Genomic DNA, 19,350 nt, shown 5'->3' with positions numbered 1-19,350 from the left:
CGTTGGAATATAGACTATATGTCCTTGAGACAGAACAGGGTTTGCTACAGCATCGGAATCAAATTTAGTCTCCATATAACACGGGTCTGCTGACCTGAAATGCAGCGACACCGTTTACGCTGTCGTTGGTACCATAAAGATAAAGACGCAGACTGAATATAGGCACTGTTTGCGAACGTCAATCTTGCCGCATTGTGGTTCTTGTCTCGCTCAAATTCCTAAAGGTGTAAGCAAGATGGTGTAAAGTCTTACTGTGACACATACATTAACAATATACGTATATAATACAGGATGGGGCTTATCTACAACTTCAATTAAATATCTATAATAATCCTAAGTTCAATTAAGATTAGCTGAATCAATATGTGGTCTGCAATCGCGTTGAGTTTCTGGCAATAAGAATTGTAGTTAGTGTATCTTTTGATCCAGCTTATCTTACTACAAAAATTGAAAATTAAATGTGGGTTATGGATATATTTTATATTAATAATGAGGTTATGTCTGTCGCGCGTTTGAGAGCCTTCTGCGGCTCGTCGTGTCGAATATTAAGAGGTAACACCTAAGCATATACACTTAAGCAACTGGCTAGTTATATGTTTTTTTTAATTGATTTTCAATGAGGCATTTGGTTAAAGGCGGCCGGTAATCGGTCTATGCAGAAAAACCCTTTTTTATAAGAAAAGTCATTGATCATAAGTTTAAAAAAAACCTAGACATCTTATATAAGTAGTATGTCATTATTAATTATAATTTAATATTCATCTTAAATAGGCACTATAAATCTTTAACTCAACATAAAGGAGTCCTCCCAATCGCAGCCAAGACCTCCAGCTAAATTCTTAGGAATGCTGCAGAGCACAGTACAAAAAAAAATGTTGTAATACTTAACTGCAACCTAACTAAAGAAATCATTACTATCGTACGACCCAATGGAACTCTCTAAAAGTACTCTTTTTTGTAAAAACCTAATAAGTAAAACTATGTAGCATAAAAGGTATAGTTACAAAATAATTGAATCTACGACACAAAAAATTATAATATGTATATGATGTAACTATGTAGTAGATACGATCAACTTATATTATTATGGTTCTTATTGTTCGTATGGAATATTAGGTCATATCTATTCTCTTTTAACTATGTCACGCCGAAACGTGTTAAATGGACCCGCAAATTAAATGAAACCGCAACTTTATGAGTTTTACCTCTCAATAAACGATAAATAGTCATATTTACACATCTATGCCCCATCCTGTACATAGCAGTGTACACAAAGCACACCTATTCACAACACAAAGTGAATGTAGAATTGTCTGTGTGGGGTCAAACCTCGTTCCAATTTTCAGCGACAACCTCATCGACTGATGCATGAAAAAAGTCAAAACGATTAAACTTTGTACAATGTGAGATGGTATCTAAAGATGAATCGTGATAAAAATAAATACGATCTATACAAATGTCTTTACAAATATAATAAGAAAGTTCGTAATCAATTTTTAATTGTAATATGGGTACATGCGATATCCATTTCCTTACATTCCTTATGATTTCTTACATTTGGTGTAGGCATAATGACAAAAGCGAATTGGGAGAGCTTTTGTCTCACTTTGGGGACTCATTTACTTTAGTTTCATGCTGTTCCCTCTAAAGTTGGTCGCTTTAATGCCAATTCCACTAGGTACCTACTGCAAGGAGTAGTAAAACTAACAGTATTCATAAGGGAATTGTCTATGTAGTCCAAGTACCTAACTACCTATGTAGGTTTTTGCTAAACACGGAACTGAACCCGTAAAGATTAACTACCACTATAAGATTCAATCGAACTCGATTTAAGTTATTTATCTTTTATAATTATCTATCTACATTTTTTTGCTTAACTTAACACATTCATACATCCGTTTAACAATATGAGCAACACGTATGATTATGTGTTGCCTCCACTGTAAATTGTATTGAATTTTAATACCAAGTCGAGTTGGACTGAATGATTTCCGAAATAATATTAGACCATACATCTAAGTACATAAAAGGAAATTAACCTCTTTATATTCTTAAATTATTTTATCAATTTTTGCTGGTTTGAATTTCCACGGTTTTCACCAAATTCCCTAAAATTCAAAATCAAACCTTTTATTCATAAAATACAAAAGAATACGAATAGGTAAGAAAGTGTTTAAGAATTTATCGATTACAGTGTAGGTACTAGCTATATTGTTGTCTAATACCCTTTGACAACACAAACCTTATTGACCTTAAAGTGACATAATACTTTTGCAAATTCATCAATTTTCTACAAAGAACAGCCTGCATTGATATAATATTGGAAGCCAACTTTGAAACTGACCAATAGTCTGTATTTTCTGATCAACAACCTTTCATGCAGAGTTCGGTCCAAAACTTACCAACGATAGTAACGGCAGGCGCGACGACGCTCTCCTCCTGCCCTTCAAACTGGCTCCCGTATTGCTCAACTTGGTTCTTAGTTAGCTCCAGGTTAAAGCTGAAGTCGGGCTGACTGTCCATAGAGTCGCCGAGGTCGATGTCGTCACCGTCGTCGGCGTCGGCGGGCGGCGGCGGCGGCGGCGCCGCGGGCGGCGGGGCGTCTTTCCCATTGTTGTTGTCTCCGACGATCACTGGCAGCGTCCGGGGCAGGCATACAATGAGAGCGGCCGCTCCACGTTATCGTCAATATCCGCCAATATTATTGTTTGCCGGAATGGTCAAAATATCCAATATAAAAGCTGCGTATCAATCGATTTCTATGTACGGTCGACAATATTTCTAATATAATGTACATTAATAAAATAGAGGACTTCCGAGTTTTGGCGATAATGAGCTGTTCATCGCCACCAGCGCCACGCTACCACGATGATGGCAGGTAGGTAGTCGGTATTTCGGGCTGTTCGTGGAGAAACCGACATACCTAATAGGTACTCGTTCTATTAGGCGGCATTTATATGCGTTTGTATTTACGTACATAAACTCGTTCCTCCACGTCAAAAAGTAATTATTTCCGTGCCTAAGTTGTTTATTACAATGCAAGTCGATGAGTCGATAATACACAAAAATAAAGAGGTGGTCACAGTCATATTTAGAAAGAGGTCAGAATTGTATTACATAAAGCGATAGCCTTCTAGTGACCTCTTTTAAAGGTACCCGAATGCAATTATATGATCGTGAGTGCACGAGCTATAATGCTTTTAAAACCTTTGACGCCCCGCTGCAAGGTTTTATCTAGTTACAGATTTTATTACAACTTTTGTAAAGTTAGAAAATACGTAGCCGAGAGAAATTAAATTGTGAGTAAATTATGCAATTTTTATTACGACCGTCTGTGCTCCTAGTCCCATTACTTGTTTACGTTTGTGGATTATATGATTTGATTGTTTCAAATCGTCTGTAACCGTATGATTTATCCGAATAAATATAGGGTTTTATATTTATGTCATTATAGTATGTGCGTTTATTTATAAAGTTCTCTCAGCGGTTCGGTAAAATATAATATTAATCAAAGATACAAGCTAAAATTAATTTAGTGCCTATTTTACGTGTTTATACCCTACCTACACGCAACATTGTAGAAAACTACGTAATTGAAAATCCCGTTTCGCGTCCCTACAAAAGTGCCAATCACGTTGAAATGCAATGGATAACCTTTGTAACAATGTTTATAAATGAATTAAACAGAAATGTAAACTAAACTGTTACATGTGACACAAAACGGTGATATCGGCTCACTATGACTCGTAATTGTTATTCTCTTTTGCATGTTCTTAAAATAATATTGGTTTATTTTTCGCATCTCTATCATATTAATTTTGGTTATATATTTAGTATAAGATTTGATCTCAAAAACATCAAGTATTGTCACACCTATCTGTATGTAGGTATACTGTAAGTCTCGCAGCTGGGTACATGTAAATCGATGGATACCAGAACGAACTCATTATTTACATTTTTATATTTTATTTTCTATTTATCGATTTAATTTCAAAGACAATTTATAAAAATATAAATTTGAACATACAAGTGATATCGGAAGGTCTGACACTTAGGAACTCGTATTGCATTCAGAACATCCACACCTAAACACGTATAACATGGCGACGGACAACATTTGAAGAAGAGTGTTACAATAAGTTGAAGTGAAGATAAGGGTGGTGTGTGACACCTAAATATAGAGGTACAGCATACTTTATTATGTTGTATTTATAGCTTGATATTGAAAAATTAATGTCAGGATTGCTAAGTTGGTTTTGTACATTAAATATTTTGAATATGGATAATCAATGGTGTGATTTTTATAATTTTGTTTTTTTATTGTTGATAATCTGTAAGATACAGGAACAGCGATTATATATCTCCCTTGATATTCTTTCTTCATTAAATCAACTTTCGGAAAGAACTTTGCTTAAGTTGAAGGATGTTAACAATACTTAGAAAGAGGAACAATATATAATTTCGAAAGAAAACATCAAGTGTATCACGTTTACGTAACTGTTAGATAGATAAAACGTGCAACCATGCAGTCGTGGAGATGACACATGTTCGCGTCGCAGTAAGAGTTGAGGCGACGATGTGCCTCTCGCTTACACCCTAAGTAAATGAGCGAGAACCAACCGCATCGCTCGCTTCATCTCTCGATGTGACGTCAGGCTAGCCAGAGAAATCGTGCGTACAGTCAAGTTGGTAAGAAAAAGGAGGCGAGAGGGATGCGCAGTGACAGAGCCTTTCACTTCAACCTAAGAGAATTTGAAATAGAGGAATATTGGCAAAGTAAATTATGTAGAGTAGGCAAAAGGTATGGTGCCATCGCTCGAAAAGATGGCACCATACCTTTGGCCTTTGTAGATGGCGATACTTTGACATTTAACAAATTTAAAACATATCATTGAAAAAATAAGGATCAAAGTCAAATGGCGTTCTAAAACTTTTGATCATTTGTGTCGAAAGATGGCAGTAATACATAATTACTACATACTACATAATTTACTTTGACAATATTCCTCTAGTCTAAATTATCTTTGCTTCAACTGTTACGGTTATTTTCAATATTGTGCCTTAAAGAGAAGCGAGTTGAGTAGGTTCTTTTGTCGGTAACTGCACATACCTGGCGACTTATTCACCTGCTAGCAATACCATGCCAATTGGGGAAAAAACACAAAATACCCAACCAGCCTCAAGCTACACGCTAGGTGTCAACCGCACAATGTTGGCCACTATGTGAATACGGTACAGATACTCGGTACATACAGCAAGACACTGATACTTCCGAACGAGGACAACTTCGATCATGACACTGAATACTTTATTTAGGGTAATTGTAATTCGCCAGTAACTGGCCGGTTTTAGTAACTGGCCGTCCTAAACTAAAAATGAATTCTATTCACCTATAAACAGAATTCTTTTTAGTATAAGGCGGCTAGTTATTGAAGGCGGCCAGTTATTGAAACCTTATACTAAAATGTACTCTAATTATAGGTGAATAGAATTCATTTGGTGGCCAATTACTAAAACCGGCCAGTTACTGGCGAATTACCCTATCAGCTGCAAAGAATAATAAATGACGAGAACTTTTTCTTTTATACTACTTTCAGGTTTCCACTCGGGCTGTGGAAGTTGTGGGCAGGGTGTTTCGCAAACTTGAAGATTTTAATAAATACTAATAACCATTGCTTCCTTTGAGATTAGAAAGCACGACTTCGCTCAAAAAGCTATTTAAAACAATATTTGTAATTGATTGTATTTGATTTAGGAAAGTTTTCACTTACTGCTGTACAATACACGTACCTATAAAAATACCTACTCATCTTATTCAACATATTTCGTAGCGCTACGGCGTAGCACGTAGCAGTGGGGGAATCACTGCATACTAAATTAAATCTACGTAAAGGTTTCCTAAAAAGGTTTAAATAATATAATACGTATCAAATCTGTCTAGCTCGGAGCCGGTATATGTTCTGTTCCAGTCATCGATTATTAAAATTACATTGTGTAGGTATTATACACGCGCTGAATAAATAACGATGAAAACATAAAGTGAAGCTTGGCGCGGTGTAACTTATTACAAAACAAAGAAAATGGTTTTAATATACATTAGATTGGAAACGTATTATACGTTAATATTTAAAGTTTAAATCCATTTTAATTCAATGATAATGATTAGTTGCAGTCACAATAAAAAGTGTCGGTAGGTCGGTGCTATACAAAAAATGTTTGAATAAGGATCGAATCGAGTAGGCAAATAAAATAAAATAAATAAATTGTAAGGCTTTTATGCGTTGTTATACATTCACTGGGGACTGTTCATGAACTAAGACTTAATCGTTATACTTAGATTCAAGGAATTGGCTTAGTATCCCACCACTATTATCCTACCTGAAAACTATTCTCCTACTTTATTTCAATTTTCGCAGTGGGCGTCATACCAAATCCTGGAGGTGCGACAACATTCGGCGAGTCTACATTTGGATCTGCAATCGAGATATTTGACATCTTCCAAATAGGATAAACTACTCAGTTATTGACACTTTCTTTAATATCGACGCCCATAATCCATATTGACAGCAGATTTTTGCCTCTATCGTTTAGACATAGCAGCGATTTGAATTGGTCACATTGCAATTTTTAACCGTCATTTCTGGCCTAGATTTTTCGCGTACGCAAACTTCCGAAATGTTAACTGTTTAAGATCGCTTTTCTACGATAAAGCCGCCAGAAAGTTGTACCTTTATTAATTACTAACTCTAGCTACGTAGACGATGTTTTCACAAATATATTGACAAAGTTTATCATCCGGTTTTTCATAACTGATCCGCAAAATCATTTGCGGTGAAACTTACGAGTATGACATTTTACAATAAATATTAATAATGTATTTGTAGGTGGCGTGATCCCTATAACAATGCAAGTATGTACTATCCTAAAAATGAGATACAATTTTTTTTTGTACACGTTAGGATACTCGAAGTTGTCCAGGTTCACAAGCGTGGTGCACGTAGGGTCAGAAAGGTGGGTGGCTTACTTTGGTCGTCGAAGCCCCCGGTGGTGGGCGAGCCCGGGGGCGAAGCGAACACCGGCGGCGCCGAGTCAGGCGGGGACCACTCGTCCTCACCGCCGCTCAGGGGCTCTCCGTTCTACCACAAACAAGTGTATTCTTAATAAAGTTATCTCCCTCGAATGACGTCACGCCGTTGTGATCCTGCGGAGACTTACCTCGTCACACTCCTCGACGATCAGCGAGGGGAAGTTGCCCATGACGCCGTTGGCCTCACCGCGCCACCAGCCGTCGTCCACGCCGTGTGCGTCGCGCGAAACCACGCGGATAATCTGCACACGATCGATTGCTTAATAACATAATAAGATTAATAACCAACCGAATAAGTGACTCTAATATTAAATAAGCACTGCATCTGTCTAAATGCGCAAACTGAGCGAGGCGTACGGCGCGGCGTCCATGTTAAATAAATGCAAACATATGCGAACGGCCTCAGTGCTCGCTGCTCAAATCACTCGGACGCTCTGAGCACGCTGCGCGCCCCGCCGAGCGCACTGTAGTCACACGCCACTCATGATTCCATACAGTCATGTTTGCATCTATTATGTTTTGACTGATCACTGATCCCTGTTGGCCGTAAATGAGAATCAAGTGAGAATTAAGATACCACCACAATTTCTGAATGGTGTAGAAGTCTGTCTTGCATAGGTATACATATAATATATAACCCTCCTTTTGCGTTGCCGTAGTCGGGTAACAAATAACAAAACGCGCTAAAAGAGCTAAGTAAATACCATATTACATTATATTACAAATTTCAGATATCTTTCAACCTCTTAAATTATGAAACTGAATATTGAACCCTAAATATTCGTAATAAAGATAGAGTTAAAATTAGAACCCAAAAATTGTAAATATTATATTTATCATGAAAAATTATAGATTTGTAATAAACCCACTATTATAGCTTTGTTATATCTAACCTTAACTCTCAAAATGATTAGAATTTCGATGCGTAATTGGACAAAGCTTTATTTTAACGACGCGATAATTGCGTTTCAATATTTGGCACAATCAAAAACTATGCACTAAGTATCCATAGATAATCCATTAGGTATCCACACACACGTGAGCTGTTTTATTATGTTCGCAAGCAATGCGTCCGTTCGAGGCCGCGTGCCACCAGCTACTGAGAACCTTTAACGGATTCCTTTCGATTGGAAACAGCACGTCCGTTCTTGACGGCGACGCTACAAGAACTGACCAGCACCGGTGACGGCGGCTCCTCGGGCACACTCAAAGAAAAGGCAAGTACGGATACGCGTAGCGTACGCGCCGATAGCTCCGCGACCTATGTACTAATCACGCTCCGCGATTGTTGCGCCATTTAGGGTCCTAGCTAAATTGGTTATTCAATATTTACGCTATAGAATTTCTAATTTAGCAAGAACCCTAAATGGCATAACAATCCCGTGTGGTGACTGTACGATGTACATCATTTTCATCTATCTTTGGCTACAGCTTTAATGTTAAGTATCCATAAAAATATCACTGCAGTGGGCGCAGCACGGTTCCATTTTTATCGTCTATCACTATGCGCGTCCCCTTCGCACTTACATACTTGTTAGAACGTGACAGGAATGGTGACAAGGGATAAAAACGCGACCGTGCTACGCCGCCAGGCCTGTCCCGAATCGGTCAAGCCCTTATATTTACGATGAACACGTCTGTACTGGTCAGTGACGCGATTGGAACATTTGGAACTGGCAGTCGGGTCAAAAACATTCTGTGTTCGCGTCTTTCCTGTAGACATACACAAGAGTTAGGGCTATAAAGGTTAATTTTCTTATTTAACCCTTATCCACGTGAAAAGGTCCTCCTTTTATTTAGAGAACTATGATAAAATCATTACTTACATGCCCACAAGCTGTTAACTATTGCCCACAGGAGAGAAAACTAGCGTGTTCGCGCGAACTGTACATTTTTCTCTTCTGTGGGCAATAGTTACCTGGAACCTTTACCGTTACAAAGTTAGCTTTGTATGCTCCACTTACTGTTACCCGTAATTCATCTATGTGTGTGACGCACATAGATGAATTACGGGTGAATTACATGTGAGTATATTAATCTATATTAGGTCGTAACATATTGAATAAAAGAGACGTAACTGCATTTTTATCACGAATAGATGTATACTTTTAAAAACTGTACTCGAGGAATATTCTAGGAACTGACTAGAGGGCCTAACGACGTGTTGCCTCTCGTATATTCGCACTTGTATATTCGTACGTAAGTGTGACAGGGAGGCAACACGTCGAACGTGGTTCGCGGTAGGCCCTCTGCACCGGCGAGCGGCCAGGTGGAGCAGCGCTACATACGGATGTGCGCAGGTATACCTATAGGTCTAGCCTAGCCATTGAGAGGGCAACGAATGAAATGAACGAAAACAAGCACGTTAAACAGTATTAACAATACATAGAGGCAGATTGTCAAAGTAAATTATGTAGCCACTGTAAATTTGCTGCCATCCTTCGACAGAAGATTAAAATTGTAAGAACGCCATTTGACTTTGATCCTTATTCTTTCACTGATATGTGTTAACTTGTTAAATATTAATATTAAAGGCATGGTGCAATCTTTTCGAGCGATGGCGCCACAACCTCAGCCTACTCTCGAGTAGATGGCGTTTATATTAATATTTAACAAGTTAACACATGTCAGTGAAAGAATAAGGATCAAAGTCAAATGGCGTTCTTACAATTTTAACCTTCTGTAGTAAGATGGCAGTAAATGTACTGACTGTTCTGTAGCTACATGATTTACCATGACAGTAACTCTCTAAGATAGATTTAGAAAAATATCTAATGTTTGACGCTTTGCAGTTTATATATATATATACGTAAGATTTATACCATTTTGTTGAAGAAAATGTAATTGACTGAATTAGATACACTTGGGTTTGTATATTATAATCCCTGGTCCAAGCCGATTAGAGTGAGTTCATTTAACTTTGCCATAGGTGACTTATGTTGTCATACGTCATACCTACACATACAATTGCTTACAAATTAGCGTATTAAGAAAACCTACTTATATTTTTTATCGTGACGCATTTTTTAGTTTGTAATCTTAATAAGTATAGAAAAAAATATAGGTATGTCACGAACCGACGGACGTTATATTTTTTATCAACTTAACATTTTATGCAATATCATTTATAATTTAATTGTAATATAGGCATTTTGTTAAAAAAAATAACTCAATAACTCATATATGACGCAAATTAACTACAAAACAGCATAGAAAGTGATGTAAAAACTCTCCCTTTAAGTAAAACATATTTATTTCAGTACTTCCTAAGGTTAATGGTATATATTAATGAATTAATTAATTAAATTTCTTTATTAAAGACAACATATGGTCCATACATTTGTTAGTTATTGCTTATAATTTATGTTAGTATGGTATGTTTGTGGTAGTATATACAATCATACAAAAAATAACTTAACTATATCTAAAATTAGTAAATAAAACTACAAAGCTAAATAAAATATTTTAATCTAAAATACTTCCGCGAGTTGGAACGGGTGCAAAGGTTCCCTTAAGTGGTTTGTCAGTTTAGTCTGCCGTAGCTGCCGCCGTCAATATTAAATATGCAGGAACTGGGACAATGATTTACTCGTAGTTAATTATGTCCAAACTTTAAATAACTATTACGAAAGGATTTCAAGTTTAACTCTCATTTCGGCATGCACCTATATGTGACGTTCCACGGGAAAAGGTACCTTATGAGGGTTTCTAGTTTCGGAGATATGAAATGTTTTGTAAAGAGGTGAAAAAATGCTCAATTTTTTTTTATTGTGTGATCTGAAACCTTAATGCGTAACGTTTATTTACCTGTTTTTATTTTTGTTATAAGTTAGTTATAAGCCTAGTAATGTCGTCTCAGAGTTTAGTAGAAAAGGTACCTTATGGAAAAAAGATTGAAAATTCCCAAAAAAACTAGTCAATACGGGAAAAGAAGTTTGGTAGAGAACTGTATTAGCATTCTGCAAAACTAATTTGATAATTTCAGTTCTGGTTGGGGCGCCTCGCAAATATTATAACCGTACATCGACCGACATCACAAATCCAAGTAGCCTGCTATTATACCAAAGTTACTCTCGTCAAGTCTTTCTTAACTAGAATAATCTTCATTTGGTTTGGTCGCATGCAGTAAATCAGCCATTGGTTTGCTGAAAAATGCCAATACCCGACGCATTACCTTATGGAATATCTGAGGTCATTGAACCTCAATGCTGCTTATCTTCAATAGCAACCGAAATATATTATTGATAAGAAATAGACTATTTATACCATTACCAAAATATTATTAGTTTATCCTAACTGTTCCATCATCATCATGCCTCATCATGTAACTTAATCACAAGGTACTTTTTCATTACATACAAATTATTGGTCTTTTTTAAGATTATTATGTCGAAGAACTAATTAAATTTGGGGCAGTTTAATGTAAATTAATATTTTCTATTCATAAAAGATAAACTGTAATATGATTGATATTTTGTAGTGATGTATTATTAGATTTATTTCCATAAGGTACCTTTTCGTAAATGTATGGAGCAATATGTATAGCCAATGAAGCGGTTAGGGTTAGAAGATTTTAAATTAAAGGCCCAAACGCTTTCTATAAGGTAATTTATTCTAAAAGTAACCCGAGCGGTGGTCGTGGTAGTGGTCCGTTAATTTTAAATTAGCCTGTCTGGTTCCACTGACGTAGGTGGGACTCCCCTGACGTGGCAAGGTGGTCGTGCAGGCCCTGTGGTCGGTAGCCGGGACGTCTCGGGAAGCGCCGAGGTCAGCTGGTGCGTGAAGCCGGGAAGCCTCTGCAGGGCCTCCTACTCTGCGTCGGATCAGCAGGTCCCTCCTGCCGCCGTAGTTGTAAGCCGTCTAATTGCATTGCATTGTTATGTAAGTTTAAAGTGGCATAAGGGGTTAAATATAGTATTTAGTTGGGGTTTTAGGATTTATTTCATTTGAATGACAGAATTTCTTTCATATGTGCTCAGAAAAATTGATTGTGTGTCACATTAAAAGTAAAAATATTCAATTTTGTGATTTTATATGAAAAAGTCAGAAAATACATTTTCACCTCTAAATCGGTATTGTTTTTTGCTTAAACTGTCTGTCAGTGTCGTTTTCTAATAGATAAAATTTAAATCTTGAGAGCTCATTGCAATCAATCGTGAAAATGAAATAAAACTTTATTTTCAAGAGATTGGTTAGTATACACATAAATCAGTCGATATCAAAAGTTTCTATTTGCATTACAGAACAAGTCGCAATATTTTTTTAATCTCAGATATATAAGGTATTATTATTTGTAGTCAACTATGTAACTTACTTCAGGAACATAGTTTTTTAGGCGGCTAAACTTAAAACTTCTCTATCGTAAAGTTGCTCATTTCACAACATTATTTTCAAAAAATCATATCTCTGTAACTACGCAACCTAGAAGGTTGATCTTTTGTGTTATCGATAGCTTATTTATTGTAGATTACTGGGGTATGCATAACTCCATACCCGCCATAAGGTACCTTTGACCGTGGGACGTCACATATATATACGAGGCATTTTTACTACATACTCGAGTACCTGTAATCCAAGCACAGGAACGATGCGACAGTATCCCGCCCGCGTATATACTACTCGTGTTTACCTAACTTTACTAATTAGAGAGGGATGGGTAGTCCTATCGCGCAGACGAGTTCCAGTCGGCCGCTACGCTGCCACTGGCTATGATGTTACGCCACGAGAGCGATGCCCACTTACAAAGCCTTTTATGATTTTTTATGTACTTAAATGTTTAAGTTCGCGAATATTTAACCTTTTGGACGCCAATGACCGATATATCCACACCGCAGGTTCAACGCCAAAGACCGATTAATCGGTCACATACCACAGAGCAACATAGACCTACGTGCATATGCATAAAGTTCAATTTCAGTTTTGACGCTTGGGTGACGTGGCGTCCGAGTGACAGCTTTTGTGTTTGACACGGCGTCGAAAAGATTAATTTCATCCATACCCTGTCAAAACTGTTACCGATAACTGTCTTTATTTAAATAATCACAGAAATTCCAAGCCAAGCTAAGTTTATCGTGGTAGAAAATGATTAGCCCATTTATAGTTTAAAAAAAATATTTTTTTTGACATGACACCGTAAAACAGTACTTGTAAATTATGTTTTAGCCCTGTACATGGGACTTATAGCCCATAAGTTAGTATTATTTATCTAACAGTGTCAATACAATTACAATTACAATTTTATTACAGACCTACGAAATAACATTACACTTTAAGAAACATACCTGTCCTTCTTCAAGATTAAGTTCATCAGTAGCATCAGCATCGTAGTCGTAAAGCGCGAAACAGTAGCCCAGGGTCGGCCACTCCGACTGGGACTCTTCGACGGCCCTCGCCAGCTCCGTGTTCAGGGCCTCGGCTTTCGGCTCGTCGGCCTTCGCCACTGGTGCCGAGATCACCGAGATCTGGTCCGGAGACTGCACCACGTCCGCGTCCTCCCCTTCCACGGTATAGTCCACAGAAGAGAACGATATCTGAGTGACCAGACCAGGATTGGATGAGGCCTATGAAAAAAAAGTGGAATGAAGCACTACCAAGCTGGCGTTCGGCTGCGCTGCGATGTTGCTGTGTCTGTGTGTGTAAGGAATTTATAGGTTATGTATGTATTAGTTTTTGTGACACTGGCACGATTAAATTTTGCCTGGCATGTGTGGTGGTTCTCCTATCAGTAACGAAATATTTGTTTACGTCTATTAAACCTAGGTAACCAATCAATTATGTCTGTATATTACCTTTAAAAAGCTCGCATCTCAATTAAATAAATGGTCGTTTAAAAAAGCTATTAAATAACTAACATATTAGTAGAGAGGATATTTGATATTAGTAATCAGTAATTTATTGCTTTCATAGGTTTGAGCCAAAGAACATTAAAAAACATTTAATTTAAACGTGATTTGAAGCTACATAAGTAATTGTATTACTTTGTCACAAAGCCTGCACGGCTGTCGCGTTACCAAAGCTCCCAATGCATCGACCACTTCGACCAGATTACTGTGGTATCCGCTCCACCGTGGCGCCGAGCCACGTCGCAACTTTTTACTATAATCTTTGGTGATATGCTAGTCTTTGATGAAAATGGCAAAAAGTGCACATCAAATTCCCTACGAAGCACGGCAATTTCCCCACTGTGCGACTTTGACGCGGAAAGGCAGATTACCGTATATTAAAATTTCCACCGGTAATTTACGGCTAGTGAAAAGGATTACGAGGCTACTTTGTTAACTGCACAGTTGGCGGTCTTTTTGCCACAAAAGGATGGGAAATACTCTTGTTTGTACACTTTTTTTATCTTTATAAAGAATCCTGCATGTTTATGCATGCAGTCCATTGAATCGCTAATTTATTGAGTAGGTAGGTATCTCGTTAGTTGATGTACCAAGATTGTAATAATTTACATACAGGGCCAACGTATTCATATTATTAGCCTCCCCGTAGAGTGAATTAAAACCACTGATTTATTCCAAATATGAATTTGTTGAATGTTAGTTTAGAAGTTTAGCGAATATTTCATTAGTGTGAACTCAGACTATTGAAAATTTAAATCCGTTTGTCGCAACCATTGTCGCAACGCATCGCTATAAATTACCTTGTGAAATAGATTTTCGGCCCGTTGCAAATCGGTTACATTTCCAATGAACCCGATTATAAATTCGGTGGCACTGTGAAGCTCACAATGAATAATCCACTCCACAGTTATATCTAACTGACATTTGCATTTAGTTCCAGAGAACAGTATATATGGCGTATGGATATAATTGTGTCTAGGAAAATTAGAGGTTTCCACATCTTTCTTAGTTCACAAAACTAAATTTAGTATCTTCAATTTTGTCATTTAAAAAGTTTCCCGGATTTGTTCAGTTTCAATAACATCACGATTTAGTTTTTTATTTCTTTGTGCGTCGTGGCGAAGTGTAAACTCAATTTGGGCGAATTATTATTATAAATAGGAATTTGGGGCTAAATGGGTGGAGGTATATGTACCTACATCTGAATCGTAATACTAATTTAATCTTTGAAAACAAATTAAAATGTGTAAACATAACGGTTAAATCATCCGCGCAAGAGCACTCGTTATGTGCGTCAGATATATTTCATCTCTTGTTACTTATAACTATATTTAAAAGCTCCTTTAAAAGCATATTCCCAGGCAGTGACGGCCATTTATAATTCAGGGAATACAGAAAATGTACTATTTTCGTTGAATCCCCGTAGCTCTAGAAATGAGAAAAACTTTTTCATGTAAATTGTTATAAAACCTAATTAAGTATAAATCCAAGATACTTTTCCACAATAGGGATGTTTCCTATATTTAAAATAAATTATTTCACACCGTGCACGTAATAAAGCACCAGGTAATTAAATATTAGTTAAACATAATTAGCTATTATTATTAAACACAATTTAATAAATCGGATAGAAATATAAAAAGTAGATGAGTTGACCGTGACCCCAAGCACTATATTAGTTTTCATATAAATTCCATATTAGCAAATCGTTTTGACAATAATATTCTAAAAACGAAACTGATTTGACTAGTAAAAGCCTGACCAGGAATATTCTATGATCATGCGCCATGTTGCGGAATTTCATTGGAACTAATTTCTTACACTGACAATAATTTTAATGATAGGTTGTCACTGTTGTCAGTGTCATTGTGGCGGTTTACTTGAATAATACTTAAGTGTTGAATATTAAATAATAAATGACAAAAAAAATGGCCTAAACTATACATAATCAAGAGCGAAACATTGTAAATAATGTAAATAATAAAATGCTGGAAAAGAACCGTTCGGGAAATTAAACTATTTTCGCTACGAAACATTTCCAAATTAACATCAGAGCTGACAGGTAAACAAATCAAAATGTCATTATAGTCTGGTTATTACGACTTGGTTATTGTAGTGTTATGTTATACAAGCGAGGAAATACTTAAGTACAGTAAGAAAGATGTGTTTGAAAAATATTTACTGTGGGCTAAGATATACATAACATACATTTTCATTTTTAGTTTTAATCTTGTGTCGATGTGGCAATAAATTCACAGTGACTGCAAAATTTACTATTACAATAACTCTCTATACCTACACTCTATTCTCTTTGCTATGGGCTTTGGAGACAATCAAAGAAAATACGTGAATTTTATACGGTAAAAACCGACAGTAAAAAAATGTGAACACCGAATATTTGGATTCTGATTATGATATGAAAATCTTCAAAATAGTTAATAGTGAATTTGAGGCAAAATTATTGCAAGACGATTTAGATAGACTGGATTTGTATTGTAAAAACAACAATTTAGATTTAAATGTTTCAAAATGCTTTAGTATGAGTTTTACTAGGAAAAGAAATGTTTTTAAAAGTGTGTACAAAATTAAATCACAAAACCTTATAACTAAAAAGTCCTGCCGGGATCTAGGTGTCATTTATGATGATAAACTTACTTTTAACGAGCATGTAGAAAGTATTACTGACAAAGCTTATAAAGCTCTTGGCTTTCTGATTAGTTCTGCTGGTGACTTCAAAAAAATGAAAACAATTAAAATCATATACTGTGCCTATGTAAGATCTCAACTCGAATATGCTTCTCAAATATGGAACCCGTTCTATAAGGTGTATGCAGAAAATATTGAAAAAAGAAAATCAGAAGAAGTTTGTTAGATTCCTCTCCTTTAAATTTAAGCTATCTATGGACAACTATTCTATGTCATGCAAAAAATTCCATCTTGTCCCTTTATTTAAGAGACGATCGGCAAATGACGTAAGTTTATTAATGAAAATTGCCCAAGGTATAGTCGATTCTCCGGATCTTGTGAGCAAAGTACAATTCTATATACCTGTCTCGCAACTGCGCAGAAGACCCTTGCTTCGCATCCCTCTTTCTCGCAATAGCATTCGTAAAAAATGTTTCTTCCCTCGTACAATTAGGTTATTTAATGAACTTAATGATATGCCCGATGTAGATTTGTTTCACAGCAAGATTAATAATGTTAAAAATATTATTGTCAATAGATAGTTACCGTTACCCGACTTAAGTTTGCGTTCATAGTTTACCAGGAATATTCCTATATAGTGTAATATTCTGCTAATTTGAGACCTTTATATTTATGTTATTTAGCATTATATATGTGGAAGCTTGTAATTTGCATATAGTAGATAAGTCTATTAACCTATATATATTAAGGCAGTAAGCATCCCGAATAAAAAAAAATAAAAAATAAAATGATTAGAGTGAATAAAAGTATGTAAGTCAAAATAACGAGTTGCCAATCCCCATTGTTCAGACTATACTGAACTGTTGCCATATAACTATACTCCATGCTGGTCAGGCTTTACGAGAATACCCTATTGAAGTTGATAGCATTTGTTTGATCAGTATTACTCAGAAGTCGAACCAATATAAAGCTTTCATTAAGCAGGCCTCTGCAAAATCAAAACATGTAGTATAATTAAGAACTGCACTAATTAAGTGTATCGATGGAATGGAGGAGAAAAACTGTCTCGCGTCACAATAGACGCTCCCCGCAGCCGGACACGACAGGCACGGGGCCTCTCTCAATTATTACCCGGAGGGATATTTTCATACCCGCATCGTGCGTATTCACGGGTCCGTTTTTGCAAAGGTCTCTTTGTGCGCGTATGAACAAAACAAATGAATTTCAGGAACCGAATGAAGCTAAGTAAATTGGTAAAGTTTTATTTTATTTTACTAACTCGATATAGAAATTAAAATCAGGTATTTTAAAAGTAACGAACCGGACATTTATATGAAAGTGTTATCGGTGTCCAAGCTTTGGACTGATGAGATTACTATCGTAAAACAATTATTGTTGACAAATACATATTATAGGTACCTAAAATATTTCCAATTAAACAAATAGCAGAATGGGGTTTTCAATACAAACACGAAACAATACAGCAAAATGGACAGAATCACGATATTTACATTCTGTTTTCAATCAAATCGGCTTCCTCGAACCTTTCAATATAAATAAAATAAAAACTATTGCAATATACAAATACAATTATTTCAGACAACCATTGATCCAATATCTATGTACTTCTATTGTTTAACCTTAGCACGGTAGCATCCGGGAACTTAAAAATATATATTGCACGTAAAACGCAGTTGCATGGAACCGGAACGTTTCAAGACGATGCGAGGAAATGAAAGCCGTCGCGGAAGCTTGCGGGAAATTACGGGCAGCGCGGCGTTCCCATCCTCTACGGGACATTTGTATATTACATTTAACGGATTACCTATCTATTGGTGTACCTACAAGGTGAATTAAAGTTTCAAGTTTCAGGAAGTAAGGAATCTGTTAAACCCCGTAAATGATGATTTGAAATACGTCTTTTTTGCCACGGTAATGGTTCATCGCTATACTCGCCATATATTCAATCATCCCTACCAAAGTATAACAATGGTAAAATTTAATTTAATTTCTAATTTTGGAGCAAAGTAGACAAATTTTACGATATAGGTACAATATTAATATGAAGGAAGTTGTATAGAATTAAAAGTAGGTAAGTACGTCAGTCAAACAACTGTAGATGTCAGTTGTTTAGGTTATTGGCTTAATTGTGTAAAGTTTCTGGGGATATTTAAAAGAGCTATTCATTTAAGTCGAACCAGATTAATCAATCGTAACATCCTTTTCTCTAAAAAAAACTAAGCCACTTTCTTTCAAAATATATGTAATTGAAAGTAATAAATACTATAGTCTGTAACTTTAGGTATTTAAATAAAAGTAAACAAAATCTACCCTCAAATGGTTCCTTGAGCCAGTTGAGGGTAGATGAAAACATTACACAATCAACTAAAGTAGGTTAAAGTCAGGTCGTTCAGTGACAGATCCAGGCGGTTTTGTATTTGGTTGGATAACCAATAAATCTTATAACTACCCAAAAATGTAAAAATTCTTTGTTTACTTTTATTTAAATACCTAAAGATACAGCTATAGTCTGTACCTACATACACGAATATTTGAGCCTAATACATACAATAATTTACAATAATCAGTGTGTGTAAGTAAGTAAACCCCAGTAAGATAAAAATAACAAGTAAAAATATCCCTCCCGCTTAGAGGCATCACGATTGTGTGCACATAACGATAGAAGAGCCTCATAACGATATTATATTAGCTACAAATTACCTAAATATACTTTTCAATTCTGTGTATCGTAAAAATAAATATGTATCGTTGCTT

General features: G+C 36.1%; 1 protein-coding gene across 1 annotated transcript in view; it reads right to left on the bottom strand.

Moving 5' to 3' along the window:
- The window catches only part of LOC134804147 (protein nervous wreck), a 91,966-nt gene that overhangs the window by 3,542 nt on the left and 69,074 nt on the right, over positions 1-19,350 (bottom strand). Inside the window, exons 14-18 of the mRNA XM_063777092.1 lie at positions 13,369-13,647; positions 7,216-7,329; positions 7,025-7,136; positions 2,403-2,633; positions 1,330-1,361 (exon numbers count right to left, since the gene is read on the bottom strand). Of these exons, the coding sequence (XP_063633162.1) occupies positions 1,330-1,361; positions 2,403-2,633; positions 7,025-7,136; positions 7,216-7,329; positions 13,369-13,647 (768 nt within the window). The remainder of the gene's footprint in view (positions 1-1,329; positions 1,362-2,402; positions 2,634-7,024; positions 7,137-7,215; positions 7,330-13,368; positions 13,648-19,350) is intronic.

Source organism: Cydia splendana, chromosome Z (genome assembly GCF_910591565.1).
Source record: "Cydia splendana chromosome Z, ilCydSple1.2, whole genome shotgun sequence".
NCBI lineage: Eukaryota > Metazoa > Arthropoda > Insecta > Lepidoptera > Tortricidae > Cydia > Cydia splendana.
This window is presented reverse-complemented; position numbering and strand designations above follow the sequence as displayed.